The sequence below is a fragment of the Numenius arquata genome, chromosome 3 (genome assembly GCF_964106895.1).
Source record: "Numenius arquata chromosome 3, bNumArq3.hap1.1, whole genome shotgun sequence".
Lineage (NCBI taxonomy): Eukaryota > Metazoa > Chordata > Aves > Charadriiformes > Scolopacidae > Numenius > Numenius arquata.
The window spans coordinates 56741470-56758764 of NC_133578.1; the positions used below are offsets into that span (position 1 = coordinate 56741470).

Here is a 17295-nt window from a genome sequence, read left to right on the forward strand (position 1 = left end):
TGGAATTAAAAAGATTAGCTTTATTTCATTGTACGTAACTTCCTTTTTCCTTTCATAAAATATGTTTGTTCTCTTCAGCATATTGATTAGTAATATATACCCCATTGTCTTAGGTGTCACTAAGTCTGTTGCTTTTCTACTCTTATTGGCCTTTTCTATTTTGAAATTCATTAAACTGACATACTGACATACGTGTAAAATATTTTTTTTAATCTTAGATTTTCTTACTGTTCTGTCAGGGTTAACTGTGGCTGCATCTCATGTAGGCATAAAATGTGCAGCTGTTGTAGCATGCAACTCGGTGTAGATTCTTGCCTGGATAGCGCAGCATAGCTCGCTGGTTGTGAGAGGTGATTGTCCCACCCTGCACTACACCATCTTGAGTACTGCCTGCAGTTTTGGGTGCCTCTATGTACAAAGGGCATCAGACTATTAGAGTGTGTCCAGAGGAGGGTGACTAAGATGCTGAAAGGTCTCCAGGGCAAGACTTCTAAAGAGCAGCTGAGGTCAGTTGGCTTGTTCAGCTTGGACAAGAGAAGGCTGAGGGGTGACCTTTTCGCAGTCTACAGCTTCCTCAAGGCGGGTAGCAGAGGGGGAGGTGCTGATCTCTCTCTGGTGACCAGTGATAGGACACAAGGGAATGAAATGAAGCTGCATCACAGGAAGTTCAGACTGGACATTAGGAAAAGGTTCTTTACTGGGGGGATGGTAGGTCACTGGAGCACGCTCCCCAGGGAAGTGATCACAGCACCAAGCCTGTCAAAGTTCAAGGAGCATCTGGATGACACTCTTAGTCCTATAGTTTAGTGTTAGGTAGTCCTGAGATGAGCAGGGGGTTGGACTTGATGATCCTTATGGGTCCCTTCCACCTTGAGATATTCTATGATTCTATATGTCATATTTTCTTGGCTGAGCTTTGTAGCCAGCACTGAGACCTGTGCTGCTGTGACTACATTCTTAGTCTCTAGGCAGCAAGTTTATGTTAAGTTGAAGAATATTTATGTGGGTTTCAATAGGACAGTAACTGCATGATAAGCATCTAAATTTTTCTATTACCATTCTGTTACATTTCATTACAGTTGGATCTTCCATTTTTCTCAGACAATTTCAGTAATAAGTGATGACACAGATGATGTATGTGGTGTAGTTCTGTTGACTTCAATTTAGTGCCATCTGCATAAAGACCTCAGGCTTATTGTGGTCCTGTCACATTTTCTTCCTTTTTGGCCTCTTGTTGGTATTGATATCGTGTCTTGTAATACTAAATAACCTGTGAATGTTCAGTGCCATTCATCTTCAAGCAGTTTACAAGTGTTAACTAATGAATATGCTCAGCACCTCTGTGCTGTAGATCATTTGTTATTTTTATTAGCTGGTTCCTTAATGAAGCTGTGACATTAGTACAGAACTTTGAACACAAAGTAGTATAAATAATATCTAATTGAGACTTTCAGGCAACAAAAGTCTCAAAATCAAATCACTGTAAAATATTTTAATGTTTTTACCAGTGACTTTGAAAGTAAAACTTATGAAATAAAACAACTTGGAAGTGTCATTTGGATGATTTCTATTGTGCACTAAATCTGGTGGAACACAGTACTTATTTTGCCTGAATTAATTATTATAAAAATATTTAAGAAAATAAGAAAATGTAATAATATTTTCTTAAATAAAACTTAATATTTTCAGACATTCTGGATTTGTATTATATACTGTTAGGGTCAATTGCTTTGCTATAGAATTGTGGAAAATTAGTAATTCTAATGTCTATTTACGTTACTATAATCCAGTCATAACTGCCTATTTGTATTTTTCTGCCAAAAATCCAATTAGCTTTCCTCCATCTCAAATTTTTAATCCCTCAGCAAAGTTACTCTAACAACAGACTTTACAGAGAGAATTATATTTTTAGGAATTAAGGGAACAGATACACAAAACCAGTTGGACTGAAGAGTTCAAGGAACTAGTTTGTGTGCAGAGATGGCTAGGGATTAGAGTGTAAAAATTAGCTGAAACTTCTTTGCAGAAGATTAAGTAATGCGAGACCACCTAGAAATTATTGGTTAAACTGAAACAGTGAGAATTAATTGAATAATGATATAGAGGGAAAAGCTATAAGCAACTTCCTAGCGGAGTTCCTCCTGAATTAGTACTGGAGAAGATCTTTAATATTTTCAGTAGTGGCCTTGGCATAAAGAACAAGAATGTCATCGTTAAATACATTGGTGACACAAGGTTGGATACTTATCAGTACAGGGGAGCAATAGGGTACCATGTAATAAAGAACCAGATGACCTTGTGAACTCCAGTAGTAAAAATGAGTGAGATTAAATAGCACCAAGTGTAAAATCAGGAATTTAAGGACTAATAAGAATTTCTACTCTGAACTACAGGCCAGGGACTCCTGCATGGCTCAGTCCTGGTTAAGAACCCCAAATTCTGTTTTCCGTTGGGTTGCTGTGTCCAAGCTGCTCATTAGGAGCAGTTCCTGCTTCATGCTGTTCTCCTGCACTGCGTGCTGGCATTCTCTGAAAGATGCTGGTTGGCAAAGGCCTAACTGTGCCAGGAAGCGTAAGAATTAACAGGCAGTCATGGGCCAGCACCTGGCCCTGTGACATGGTTAAGTCTCGCTAGTATAGGCGTAGCCTGAGAGAACAAAATCTATTTGGTCTTGAAAAATAAAAGGAGAGAAGGTATGTGATGGGTCTCTATAAAAACATCAGGCAGCAAACACTGAGGAGAGAAAGGAGCTATTTAGCCTAAATGACAACACTGGTACAAGAATCATAGAATCATAGAATCATCCAGGTTGGAAGAGACCCTTGGGATCATCGAGTCCAACCATCTACCCTACACTACAAAGTTCTCCCCTATATCATATCCCCCAACACCACATCTAAACATCTCTTAAACACATCCAGGGATGGTGACTCAACCACCTCCCTGGGCAGCCTATTCCAATGCCCGACCACTCTTTCTGTGAAAAATTCTTTCCTAATGTTCAGTCTAAACCTACCCTGTTGGAGCTTGAAGCCATTCCCTCTTGTTCTGTCATTAGTTACCTGTGCGAAGAGACCAGCACCGACCTCTCTACAGTGTCCTTTCAAGTAGTTGTAGAGAGTGATGAGGTCTCCCCTCAGCCTCCTCTTCCTCATACTAAACAGTCCCAGCTCCTTCAACCGCTCTTCGTATGATTTGTTTTCCAGGCCCTTCACCAGCTTCGTTGCCCTCCTCTGCACTCGCTCCAGCACCTCGAGCGAGATTCACCTATTGAATAAATAGCAATAAACTAGCTTGGAACAAATGAGCACTGCAAATTAAAAGGCATTCTTTCCATTGTAGCTGTAGGACTTGGAAAAGCATTTTGACAGATTTTTACCTCATTATTGCTAGTTAATTTTAAGATGAAACTTTATTAAATTATATAGTTAAAATGCTGTTGCCTGAAGCAGCAGGCAACTGTGATCAATATACTAGGTCTCATTGTAGCTAATATTCTTATTTAGTGAGTTTAAAATTGATGAGAAAAGTGACAGCAAATGTATGCTCAGTTCCCTTGCTTTCTTAAGATTCTGAACCATTGTTAAAGGTGGAGCTTGGTCAGCTGTACATTCTCAATCTATTACAGAATTATGCAAGTTTCCAAGGCTAAAGGAAGGCTTTGTGGAACCGTCTTGCAGATTCTGTTCACTTATGGCAGGTTTCTTTCATGCCAAAATCTACCATGCTTATTTAATCAGCCCTCATTACTCTGTGGAGTGGGCTTACAAACTCTGATTTGGAAGCAGCCTAGCTGCATTTGCTGGGACATAACATTCATGGGTGTGTACTATGTCCAGGTTACACTCAGTTGCACATTAGCATTTCCTCACTGGAAGCCTTTACGCCATCTAGTTCTTCATGAAGTCATGAAAGCTCAGGGAAGATTTATATATGGCCACTATGGCACTGTGCAGGAATTACATGCTATTTCCGTTGGCATTGGTTAGAAACACTTTGGACTGGACAGCGTTGAGTTGTGCCTGTGCCATAATGAAAAAAGCTGTTGAGTTGTGCCTTTGCAAATCTTGAAGAATATAAGTTCTTTTATATGGGAACTACTCTTTTTCATCCATTGTACTTTCGGAAGGATATGCTCAGGCTTATATTAACCCACGTAGATTAGCGTTTGTCAGATTTTTTGAACATAAATAATCCGTTTTCCTAGCCAGATATCTTATTCAGTGATTGTACTTTTGGTTTTAAAAAAGGTATGAGCAAAATTGGTAGTATGTGCCTTCAGGATAAAAAAAAAAATTGATACAAGAGAGATGCACTGTCCCATTTGGATGATAAGTACAGCGTTAGTACAAAAGAGTGAATATACCTTTTTAAAATTGTAGTCACTTTTGATATTTTTCTCTTATGCTTAAAAGAATCATGTAAATATATACTGTATCAAATTCATGCAAAAAAGGTATATACTAATTTTTTGCTGACTTGCTTATGACCATCATAACTTTTCATATATAATATATAACCATTCACCATGAACTGAAGAACAAATGGGTAGTATGGTCACCCTCTCAGTATTCAGAATTTTTGTGTGCAAGTACACATAGCCTTTAGAATATATGTAAAGATGTTAGTCTCATACTAGAATTGTAAGCTTCCCCACTTTTATTAACTGGTATTGGAATCCTTGTGGTATTTAATACAATTTGGGAGGATGGGTATCCATGTATCAGTACGGATATAGGGCCAATAAACATTATGTCAGTTTTGGCAATTGGTCAAATTGATTATAATTTTGTTACTTGCATGAAAGTGAAAAGTCAGTACCACAGTGGCAAAATAGTGAAAACCAGGTAATATTTATCAGCTCTTATAGTTGTCAGAATTTCATAGATTGTCTTTGCTTTAGCAATATACTTCATTGACTAAATGCATTAATTTCACAGAGGGAAATGGCATGACACAAAGGGTGAAGGTTTACCACAGGTATAGTTGAATGAATAAGGTAGAGTTGATTGGGTAAATACTAAACCTTTGTTTGCTATAGTGCAGTATCAGAAGAAGCTACCATGCAATGTCAGTAATGTTATTAATTTATTTTAGAGGATATGAAATCTTTCAGATTCATTTTGCTTTGAAAGAGAAGCAGTAAAATTGATTGATATCAAATAAAAAGCTAAACCATCTTCAAGGTATGTTTCACAGTATAGTAGCCACTGCAAGGAGCTTTTGTTTCAGTTACAATCAAGTAAGTCCAGAGTAGTTCTGTTGATCTTAAAACAGTTAATAGGACTTATTTTTATGTAGAAAAACAGTTACCAAAATGCAGTTGCAAATGATCATAGAATTATTCAGTTTGGAAGTGACCTGGGATTTATCTAGTCCAACATCCTGCTCAAAGTAGAATTGACAATGGAGAAGTAAAGAGAAGAACTATTATATTTCAAAAAAGAAGAGATGTTTGGAAAGAAAACAGCAGGAAAAGAAAACCAAGATTTCTTAAAAAAACCAATAAATTGATGATGGACAGGCCTTCCTGTTTACATGATGATGACTTGTCTGTACAGTTGGAGTAGTAAAATGAATTGGAGAAGTTTCTGCTTCATTAAAAATATATCAAGACTGCTCTTTACAGTGTGTGAGCATAAAGTAGGTATGATTTATTCCATGCACTCCACAATAATGGATTTGTGTCTTTAAAATAGATCTTAGTTGCTACAAAACATGCATCAGTAATCTAGACTTGAACGTCTAGATGTCCTGATGTCTCTATAGATGAGCCCTAAATGCTCCAGCTGTTGTAAAAGTTTCTATGTTTTCCAGAAATATGAATGTTGGCTATTGGTAGCAAATGCTATGTTTAAGTCTTACACAATCATAGGCAGTTGTTTTTATTAAAAAAGAATACCAAAATCAAAAATTTAAAAAACCCCACCTCATAGAAAGGAATACGGACTTTCCCTCACCAGTAATGGAAACCAGTACTCTTAGCTGTAAGAGAGAATGCAGATTTCAGATGGGGGAGAAGTTAATTATTGGTTTTTAGAGCAGACATGAGTGGTTTTTTTTTGGTGGTGTATAGAACCAAATGGGTAGGATTTTATAGCTAACTGCGAGATGTCTTCTATTCTAATTTAAAGAACTTTGAACGCTAAATAATATGTAGAGTACTAAAAAGTTTCACTTCTGACAAGGACAACTAATAGTGCTGATATATCTTAATGGAAAATACACCTCAAATACTGTGTTCAGTTTTGGGCCCCTCACTACAAGAAAGTCATTTAGGTTCTGGAGCATGTCCAGAGAAGGACAACAAACCTGGGGAAGGGTCTGGAGAAGAAGTCCTGTGAGGAGCGGCTGAGGGAGCTGGGGTTCTTTAGCCCACAGAAAAGGAGGCTCAGGGGAGACCTTATCTCTCTCTGCAACTACCTGAAAGGAGGTTGTAGAGAGGTAAGGGTCGGTCTCTTCTACCAAGTAACAGGCGATAGGACAAGACAAAATGGCCTGAAGTTGTGCTGGGGGTGGGGAGGTTAGATTGGATATTAGGAAAAATTTCTTCACTGAAAGGGTTGTCAAACATTGGAACAGGCTGCCCAGGGAAGTGGTTGAATCGCCATCCCTGGAGGTATTTAAACGATATGTAGATGTGGTGCTTAGGGACGTGATTTAGTGGTTGGACTTGGCAGTGTCAGGTTTATGGTTGGACTTGGTGATCTTAAAAGTGTTTTCCAACCTAAATGTTCCTATGATTCCATAAAACTTTGGGAGATTTTAATGTATTCAGAAACAAACATAGAACCAGAAAAGCAGGTCAGTCTCATTTTCGGGGGAGACAATGTTCAAAGTGACCCTTGCAGTTCCAGAACCGTGAGACCCACTGATTAAACTTTCAGTTAATTAGAAACACTTTTTTATTTCAAATAGGCAAAATGGGGAAAGGTCAGCATAGAATCATAAAATCATAAGGAAGGTAAGGAAGATACCATTGAGTCCTACTTAAACAAGGGCCACATTAGCCAAAGAGGCATAGATTTGCTATATAATCATGAGTTCCATGGCTGTAGAGAGGAAGCTGACTCACGATACTGAGTGCCAACGCTGATTCAGCAGTGTCTGTTCCAAGACAACATAATGACTGATGGGGAGATGAAATACTCCTTCTTTGAAAAAACTTATTTGGTACAGGGTGGCTTCAAACATTGCACTGCTCCATGATGTAATGAAGTTGATTTACATCTGTGACAGATTGAGGAAAAAAACCCCATCAAAACCTACTAACTTTAGTATGTTAGTAAACAGGTCTAGTTACCGTCACACTGGACCCAAGCAAAGAGTTTTCCTACTTTTCCATTTTGCTCCCCCTTCCTTTCAACACTGTATTGTTGTTACCTCGTATAATTTTTAAGGAATTATATCTTATATAAAATATGAGGACCCTCCCCCCCCCCCAAAAAAAAAAAAAAAAATTAAATCAAGAGAAATTTTCTGAAGTACTCTAGCAGCAAGCATCACAGTTAATATAATGCTGATATATTACAGGCTTCTGCCAAGCAGATATGGTAGAACCATAGCAATAAACTTTACTGTCCCATGGAAGCCCTCCAGTATGATTTTTCACCTCTGCATAACTGCAATTCAAAGTAGCGTTCTGAAGGCTGATGAGGATTTGGTGTAATTATTTCTGAGATTGTAGCATCAAAGCTATCAAACTCAGGCTGATATGTAATCAAATATACTGTGTCTGTTAATCTAATCTTAAATAAAGATTTCTGTTTTGTTCTTAGAGGCTAGTGTTAGGCCATCTATAATTATACTTAGGGAAACAGTGAACAGTATTTTGTAAGTTAGCTGTCTTTTCACATAACGTGTCTAAAATATTAAAATTATTGTAATACCGTATATTTTTATTAAATTACATAACTTTGCTTTAAAATGTCTGCAGATGCAATTTCTTTATAAATCTCTTTTCTGTTTTTTTGAATTTAAAGTGGTGTGTGAAATGCGTTTTGAAGAATTTAATCTGCTAGACAACTTTGTAATGTTTTATTTAGGACAATACAAAAGAGTGAGTTTTTGTGCATTAATTATATCTGATATGTAGATGTGAAATGGCTGACTATTTGGATATTGCAGGTTTTGCAGAATTTGGTTTTGTGTGCTTATGTAATAAAAAGTGCTGATATGTGACGAAAGCTTTTGGGGAGTGTTAGCAGAAGTTAGAGCATATTATAGAATAATCTTGTAAAAATTGGTGAAGAAATCAAAAAATATTTAGAACTTGTTCGTTCCATATATGGAATTAATCTTTGTAAATGGAAAGCACGTGGAAGCTTTGAGGTAAATCTGTCTAACCCAAATTGTGAATACTTCTTTTCAGTGTTCTATAAAAAAAGAAATTTTTCTTAAAAAGACGGAATTAAATTAAGAGTTAATGTGAAAATGTCAGGCTAGATAATTTCGTGTTGTTATTTTCACACTTTACAGGAGAAATTTATTTGAAAAAGAACTTCAGCAGTTCTTATCCTAGGCACTAGATGGTGTTTCAGTCTTTTGTACTGAAATGCACATCTCGATACAGTACCACTGGCACTTTAGATTCTAGTTTTAAAATAGTACTTAAATAATTATCAGAGATGATGGAAAGCAGACATTTGTCCATTTTTCCCTTTTCAAATTGGCAGGGCTCTCATGCTGAGAGGAACTGACACCCTCAAATTGCAACACTGATGTTTGTGTACAAAATGTGTTCACGACTGGAACTCTAGAGTTCGTGTTAGGAGATTTGAAAATGGGTGTAGTAGGTAGCGTGCCTACTTAAAGTGCAGATTCTTGATGTAAGGCATTAGCCCTTTTTAAATTACTATTTTAGAAGGGAAACTTCTGTGGTTCTTCTTTGCGTATAGATCAAAATGCATGCATTAAGCATGCAATCCATTGGTGTAGTCTCCCCTTCTTCCCTCTGCTGTGCTGCTGTCATAGTCACATGAAAAGCTCTGTCCTGGTGGGGACTTGGCAAGGATAGAGCCACCCTGCATGTGTTTGAGCTGCTGAGTGCTCTGTCACAGGCCCCTTGGGGCAGAAGGAGAAATCCTGTCCAGGAACATGCCACCTTCCCGTCTGTGCTCTTATGCTACTGTCTTGCATTCGTGTCTGTCATTTAACTGAGAGGTCTGCACTGTAAATCGCTAGTATTTTTTAAATTGCGAGAATGCTTCTACATGCTACAATAAGATGGAGAAGTCAGGTCAGCCCAGTACTAATCGGAGGCTTGAATTTCTTGGTGCTCACTGAAAGCATCTAAATTTCTACGTGTGTGTGACAGCTGCCATTCCGCTTATTGTGTGTGACTATTTGAAGCTGAAGTTATAACTGCTTGTGTCAACATTGTGGAAGTCTGCATGTTGAAATTACATTGGAAATAAGGCATTATGGAAGTGTTAACTATAAATATTATGAAACACTCACAGAAAGGCAGAAAAAAATCCACAAAAGGCATAAATATATGCGTTTTTCATGCTGTTTGTTTGAACTTTTTTCAACATGAAATACCTTAAGTAAATTTTTCTTTTTTAAAAGAGAAAAAATTTTTTTAAAGAAAATCTTAAATTTTTTTAAGATATTTTTTGTTTGTTTTTGGAAGTGCTTTCAGTTTAAGTGTTCATATTGTTTCCTGCAGGTGTGACCCAATTACTTTGGTAGTCTGTAAGAAACATCACACAATGGAAACAATTGGAAGCAGTTTGACTTCAGTAGGGCCTGGGAGATAATATGGTGTCTTCCTTAAAGTGTCACTGATAGTGAAAAGCAGCTTCCAAGACACAGAGGTGAAAATAAGATACCAGATGATGATACAGCAGATAGTGGCAACAAAGACAGGCATAGCATCTTTAATCAGGGACTGGGTTTGATTGAACTTTTATAATAAAATGTTTGCTTGTTTCATATGGGTCTCACAGCACTGACAATTGCTTTGCTCTGTTCTGCTATACATTGTCGTCTACCTGGTTTGGCAGGAGCTGAGATCTATGTTGAAACAGGTCACTAAATTTTGTGTGTCATGGGGAAGAGGTTAGGTCAGGAGTACTCTTCCTGATTCTACTTTTGGAGGAGGAGATATTAAATCATGTTCATTCAGAAGGACCTCTCATTCTCTTGGGTACAAGGGAATAATACTGGTCATCCTGGAGTGCATTGTCCTGGGACAAAATGTGGCTGTCAGCCAAGGACATAGTTGCTCAAGTGTTTAGACTGTGGTACTTAGTTTTTGTGACATTCTAACATCTACTAATAGAAGGAAAAATAGCACACAAAAACTTTAGGGGATTTTATCATGTAGTCATTCAAATATTATATGTTTGTATACTTAAATAATTGTTTCAAATCTCATCCTTTCATTGCACTGATATATATATGGAACGTTTAAAACTTCTTTCAGCTGTGTACAAACCAAGCAGAAATGTTAAAGGCATTTAATTGCTATTGATTAAAGAGGGCAAAAATACTTCTGTGTTTGGTGCTGAAATTTAAGTTTGGAGCTTTTCTGTACTTTTAAACTTAATTAGCAAAGGTAGAACAGACCTGTTCTTACATTAGTACTTGAATGATGGCCAGGCCTGAAGTATACACAGTATTGACCATTCTCAGAACATCTAACCTGCTTCAGAGAGCAAGCTGCTACTCAGGGAGTCTCTCTTTTTTACCGTCAGTGCTTTGATAGCTTGTTCTGTCTTGTTGGAATAAGCAGTTCTCAAAGATGGAGTACCAGCACTATAAAAAGTTAAGAAGGAAATTTACCTGGATGGGGCATATCGCCACCATTAAATAGGCAAGTGATGCCTCCTTTTCCTGCCCCAGCCCGGCAGTTTGTGAATGAGGCAGTCAGGGAGTTTAATTTGAGTACAACTCTGCATCCGAGTAACCTTCTATATGAAGCTTTCATCAAAACATTTTTGGTGAGACTTGACTTGACAGCATGGCCCAAATTTTCCATTAGATACCTATTAGATAACTGCCTACAGATTGCAGCTTCTGAAACCTTTTCTGGTGGATTGAGCTTGGATATATTGTGAGGTACAAACTACATTTTCCATGTAGTTCAACCATTCAGCTAGTGGCCTTTAAAAGAATAATGAAGAGCATTAATGTAAGCCTTTGAATGTCCTGTACTGTAAACCCTTGAAAAAGAGGCAGCTCAGTGTAGGATTAGAACTGGAGGCTTGATAACTACATTGAAGGCTGAGTGTAGACATTCAACGAACATGTAGTAAAAATTACACAATTTTGTCTGTGAACTAAGACAAACATACATAAAGAACATAAAAGCTGAGTTGAGGCTGGAAAAAAATTAGTATTAAGAAGTGAAGGACTTGCAGTGGTTTAATGCTATCTACAATCCAAATTTGAAGATAACACAATAACCAGTTTGAATGTGCCATTGTATTAATAATTGGTCTGGTGTATTTGATTCATTACATCCTGATTTATTCTCATATAACATAAGAACTGAATGTGAAATTAACTTACAGATAATTGGCACTGGCAATTTCCTGCACTGCCATGTGACTAAGGTGATCAGATACAAAAGCTTTGCAAGCAAGTACATTTTAGAATATTAAACAATCTCATTATTATGCACAAGATCTCACAACTGGGAAGCTGCAATCATTTTGACAATTTAGTAAGAATACAGTGAAAGCTAAATCTTGGGTATGAAGTGGAGTGATTTTTTTTTTTTTACTTTATTTATAAAATGGCTTTAATTTACAATAGCTTTGAAAATCAAGTCTCTTCTTGAAGTCAGCTTCTTTATGTAAATATAGACAACCACTGAAGTAAATCAGCAGAGCATTTTGGAGAATTGTAAAATTACTTGTTTGCAACAGCAGAGGATCTATTCCAAAGTTCCTTGCTTAGTAAGAGAATGGATGGAATGTTTAATGAATTTTTTATTCCTTTCTTTTTTCTATCATTCTCAATCTATAGTCTTCATTTTCAAATCTTACATTTACTGCCATTGGAATGTCAATAGGTAGATTCTTTTCATTTATATGGCTACTATCTGTGGTTTTCCATGGTATTATAAATGATGAAACAAAAGTAGAATAAAAGTATTTTTATGTTTGTATTTTTTTCTAAACCAATTTCCTCCAAGGTTGTACAGACATATTTTATTGTGCTGTGGCTAAACTATTGTAATTTTAATAGAAAATTAAAATAGTATTCTTTCTTTATTTGGAAATGTCAACAATCAGTTGATGTAATCTTGATGAAAACTTTGTATACAGTGTTTACAAGCTAACAGATTTTTCATTTTCATGTCTGAACAGGTAATGTGGGTATGTAACTTGTGCCGAAAACAACAAGAAATCCTCACAAAATCAGGAGCCTGGTTCTATAACAGTGGATCAAATGCACCACAGCAGCCTGACCAAGAAGGTACTAGAGGTCTGCGGAACGAGGAAGCACCTCAAGAGAAAAAAGCAAAGCTGCAGGAGCATTCACAGTACCAAGGACCATCAGGTGATGTATCCACACAAGTTTTGGACAAAAACAGATCTCAAGGGCTCACAAGACAAGACTCAATTAAGAATGGTTCAGGAGTAAAGCATCAAGTAACAAGTGACACAACGTCAGACAGGTAAGAAAGTATTTAATTTTTATACTGATAAGATCTGCTGAATTTATGCTACAAATTTCATATTACCTTTTTAAGTTCTATCTTATTTTTATTCTGTAGCCTATAAAATACATAGTGTGCTTTTTGAAACAATCCTAAGAAGCAGCAATTGAGGAGTCTTTTACGGTATTCAGATGGTCATGGACAATATATGTTCTCCAAAAAAAAAAACCAGCTATGGACAATGAGTGTGTGACTGAGGTTGTCCATGTGCTTGCAACTTTGTTGAATCATAGTCACTGTGCTGTACAGAATGTTACCATATTTACACTGGAGGATCCCGTGTTAGATTACTTTCAGTAATTGACCCTCCTATATTTGACATTGTTTGAGGTGAGACTAGCATCATTTGTGTCACGTGGAGATTTTATGCTAAGGGCAGTTGAGAAGTAACAATATATAGTAGTTTTCACAGATTTAACTTTGTGAGCAGAGTATAGGTGTTGATGTGTTATAGCGCTGGACTCCCTGAAAACTGCCATATGATGTGAATCAAAGAAATGCAAAATATTACTCTATGTAATCCATGGGCTCAGAAGGTCCATTCTGAGGTGTGGTGTGTCCAGGTGGTAGATTTGTGCGTGTATACAATGCAGCTCTTTGATTTGTGCTATCCAATTTCACATTAATTCTGGATTATACGAAAGGATCCTTTTTATTTTATTTTCATCATAGGCATTCATGTACTCTATTGTTTCCAAGACCTACGCTACTCATAATTCAATACATTATGTTTTCTTTCTAGCAACACAGTTATTTGAATAGGCAAAATCTTTTCTCAGTCATTTTGTAGCAGGCAATCAGCTTGTGAAATGGTTGATTTCTTCATTCCAAAGCTTAAGCCAAAGCAAATGTTTATAATGTCCTATTAAAATGTGTATGACATCCTAATAATAAAAGCCAGGGAACAGGGAACCATAATGCTGATACAAAGCTTTTTTATGTGTCATTCTGTTTGCCTGAATTGTTAAATCTTTAGGTGGTGTTGCAGTGCCTGAGTTGTAACATAATTATTTTTCTTGCTTGTAGAAGGATCCATTGTAAAGTCATTTCAGTCATTTTCCACATATGAATTCAGTGTTTTAAATTGTAAATAATTTGTGACATTCTAGAGGTGTTGCTTCACAAACCTCATTTCTATATACCTGGCATTTCACAATCCTTTTTAAGCAATAGCTCTCTTAAGTAGGAAGCAACACATGCATCTTCCAAGTGCAAGGTGATGATGACATAACTATTTCTAATCTAATGAAACAATGTTGTGTAGTTCAGGTAGATGGGAATAAGTGAGTTTTTTGTTTTGTTTTTCCCTAATCCCTCCTGTATGAATCCAAAATTTGAAAGTGTTAACTTTGAGTTTACAATATATATTTGTCATGCATTCTATTACTGTAAGAAAAGCTTTCCTCAAAGACACTTTTAATGAGATTCAATGCAAAAAAAAAATAATATTGAAAATACTGTGAGAAAGTTTGCTGAGTCAATTTATCATTGCTGCATCTATCAGAGGGCGAGCCATGTCAGAAAAAAGAGAATTGGTTCTTGGTATCTGTAAAAATCACGATCTGTAAGGTCATGATTTGGAGCAAGACTAATGAATAAAGCTGCCTGAACCCTTTTCAGATTCACTGTAAGGATATGAGATTAAATCATAAAAACCAGAAAGGAAACAACAAATTGAGAGAGTGAGCAGCTGCAGAGTTGCACAACAGCAGTATTTATTTTCCAGGCCAGCAGACACAGATAAAATATATCCTCCTTCCCTCCTCCTTCTCTTCTCCTTTCAAAGATATATGTGTGTGTATATATATATATTTTTTAGAGGTTCTTTTTCTATCGTCCCTTTTCTTTTATCCCAGGAAAAAAGAGGATTTATGTGGTGGTTTCCACACGCTATAGTGGGTTTGGAAAATGCATTTTATTCCCGGTAAGAACAAACAAGACTGTTGAGGCTACTTGGGTCTGAAGATGCAGGTTTTGTGTGTATATTCCATATGGAATGAATACACGTGTATATAAAGGTTTTATTCTATTGTGTTACCAATGGCAGTAGAATGAAAATGGTCCCCTCTGTCCCTTTGCTTCTGTTCTTGGAAGGAGTGCCAGTGTGTTAGCAGCGTAGGCTCTTACTTTTGGGACTGCAGTTGGGGATGTCAGGGTGTGAACAGACAGAAAAAAGAGACCAAAATAAGAGGGAAGAGGAGGAGAGAGGAACAAGCAGGCATAAGCTAGCTGAGAAACATCAAAGAGCAGCATGAATTAAATAAATGAAAATGTGTGTCCATCTGTTTCATGTTATATCTTTTTCAAAAGTCTCTACTTCCTGGATTATTGACAACTGATACTGGGGACAGCACTGATGGTAGTTTATTGCAATTTAGAATCCGACAATGCAATGTTACAGAATCAGTCAATTACATTTCTTTCTGAAAGGCTGAAAACTGGCCATTTCCCAAGATTATTACTATTTTTTTTCAGCAACAGTTATGACACAGCACTATAGTGCAGCCTCTGATTTGGATTGTTTCTGAGTTGAGAGATCTTTAGCCCAGGTGTCTTTAAAAAACATACAATATTTACTTGGATCTGTAGAAACTAAGCTTATTTGGAAGCAATCTCAAGTAAAATAGAGGCATTTAAACTTTTTTACCTATGTTTTTCTACCTGCTGACATATTTAAAGGAAGTGAGAAATATTAAAAGAATTGTGTAGAGAAAGTATTTAAAATAAAGGAGTTGATATCCAGGAGTCAGAGTGACAGTGCAATGTGCAGATTGTTTGTGTTCAGAAGTATCCGTTAAGGACAACAGTGTCTCTAAATTTTTTAGAATTCTTTCTGTAAGAATTAGCTGACATGAATTTATTTTTTTGAACATTTTCACCACCACAGTAGAAAAAAACCACAACTGTTGAGAAAGCATAATGATATTCTTTCACTTCATGAATAAGTTTAATACTTTATACAAGTATTTTCAGGTTGAGTTTAAAATTGAATCAATATTCTTTTCCATGCATGACTGCAAAGAGCTGTCACTGACTTTCCGTGGTGCTAGAACAGGGTGCAAAATTTGGGCAGTAGAGGTACCTTACAGTATTTTTAACATATTAACTAAAGATTTAAGTTTTATGGGATTTGAACTGCATCCAAATAAGTTCTTATCTTCCTCTTCCAGCATTTTTCACCACTCTGATAGTCAGTCCTTGGAGCTGTAAAGTGAAACCAATGTCACTGTGAAAACTGTAGTCTTGGTAGTTTTGCTTTTGTTTCTTGTGCTGTCGATCTTCTGTTTCAGTGTATGCTTTATATGATTCTTGGGGTAATAACTTAGAACAAACGAGTTAGTTTCTTCTTCACAGAACTCCTCTTTTAATTATTTAATACCATTACATATAGGTTTAGGGGTGCGGATCAACATTTCATGGCTATTCCAGTTTTCGGGTAGAAACTAAAGCTATGCGTATCTGCTGTCTCAATCTGGAGTGGCATAAAAAGGAAATTAATATTAGCTATGGCCAATATTAGCTATGGCCAAAGGAAGCAATAGAAATTTATGGGAAGGGAGCCAGAGAAAATGCAGTATTTAATTATTGAAAAGTAGTACCTTGGGTCCAAGAAAGTCAGATATCCTTCAGTGCAGAAGTTTTAATGAAATAATTAGACACTTTTGACAAGGCTTAAGCTAAACCTACTTATGAGGATGAGTAAAGTATTTGGTACCATCTGTAATGTCTACATGCAGAGTCTCTCTAAGAAGTTTCTGAATGGTACTGACATTGTCTATTAACAGCCCAAACTACGTATTGTGAATATACTATGTTTTTACCTATTAGTAATAAGTTACAATGGGTTATAGCATCTCTATTCTATTCTAACTTCTGGAAAAGAGAGGGAGCTTTTTCTCTCTCTCTTTTTATTTGCAGAACTGAATCTTCTTCTTCTGCGAAACAAAACTGCTTGTACAATTCTAATGTCGGTTTTGTGGGTCTCCCACTCATGTGAATAGTGACAATGCTAACGCAACATTCAGGTCGTGCAGCCGCACTGCGACTGAAGTGTGGTTTTTCTGAGATGTGCATTGCTTCCCTCCCTCCACTTTTCCCCCAGTGTAGCAGAACAACCAATGACCTAGTTGTTCCTAATTTTTTCCTGGTGATGATTAAAAGAAAGAGTTTGGTTTTGGATTTTTTTTTTTCTTTAAAAGCTAGCCTTTATCTAGCTGTAGAATCTGTACCGAGTAGTGTTGGGCCTCTGACCGACGGTAGGTGCAATTTGGGATCCTTTTTTAAGGGAAACTTCCCTAACTGCAGCAGAACTAACCTGCCTCAAAGAATACTCTAAAACTGCTGTGTTTCTTTTTCAAACATTAAAGAGTGTTTTTATCAAGCAAATAACAAAAAGATTTAATTCCAGCTTTAAGTGACAATCTGAACACAGCAGCAATCATTCTCTGCAGTGAACAAATCTCATGTTGGTTTTAGGGAATTTTATTTTCAGAATTTACTGTAAAGTGCCTTTTCAAAAATAATTGCATTGCAACATGATGTTTGTATTTTGCTTACTGTTACTGATTAATTTTTTTTTTCTTTATTAAGCATATTTGTTGCATACTGCATGCTGAAAACTA

The 17295-nt window shown here is 36.6% G+C and overlaps 1 protein-coding gene across 25 annotated transcripts in view; it reads left to right on the forward strand.

Moving 5' to 3' along the window:
• RIMS2 (regulating synaptic membrane exocytosis 2) overlaps nt 1-17295 on the forward strand; it is a 471979-nt gene that overhangs the window by 108562 nt on the left and 346122 nt on the right. For all 25 annotated transcript variants that reach the window (XM_074145864.1, XM_074145875.1, XM_074145871.1 and 22 more), the window contains one exon: nt 12321-12631. In XM_074145864.1, coding sequence (XP_074001965.1) covers nt 12321-12631 — 311 coding nt within the window. The remainder of the gene's footprint in view (nt 1-12320; nt 12632-17295) is intronic.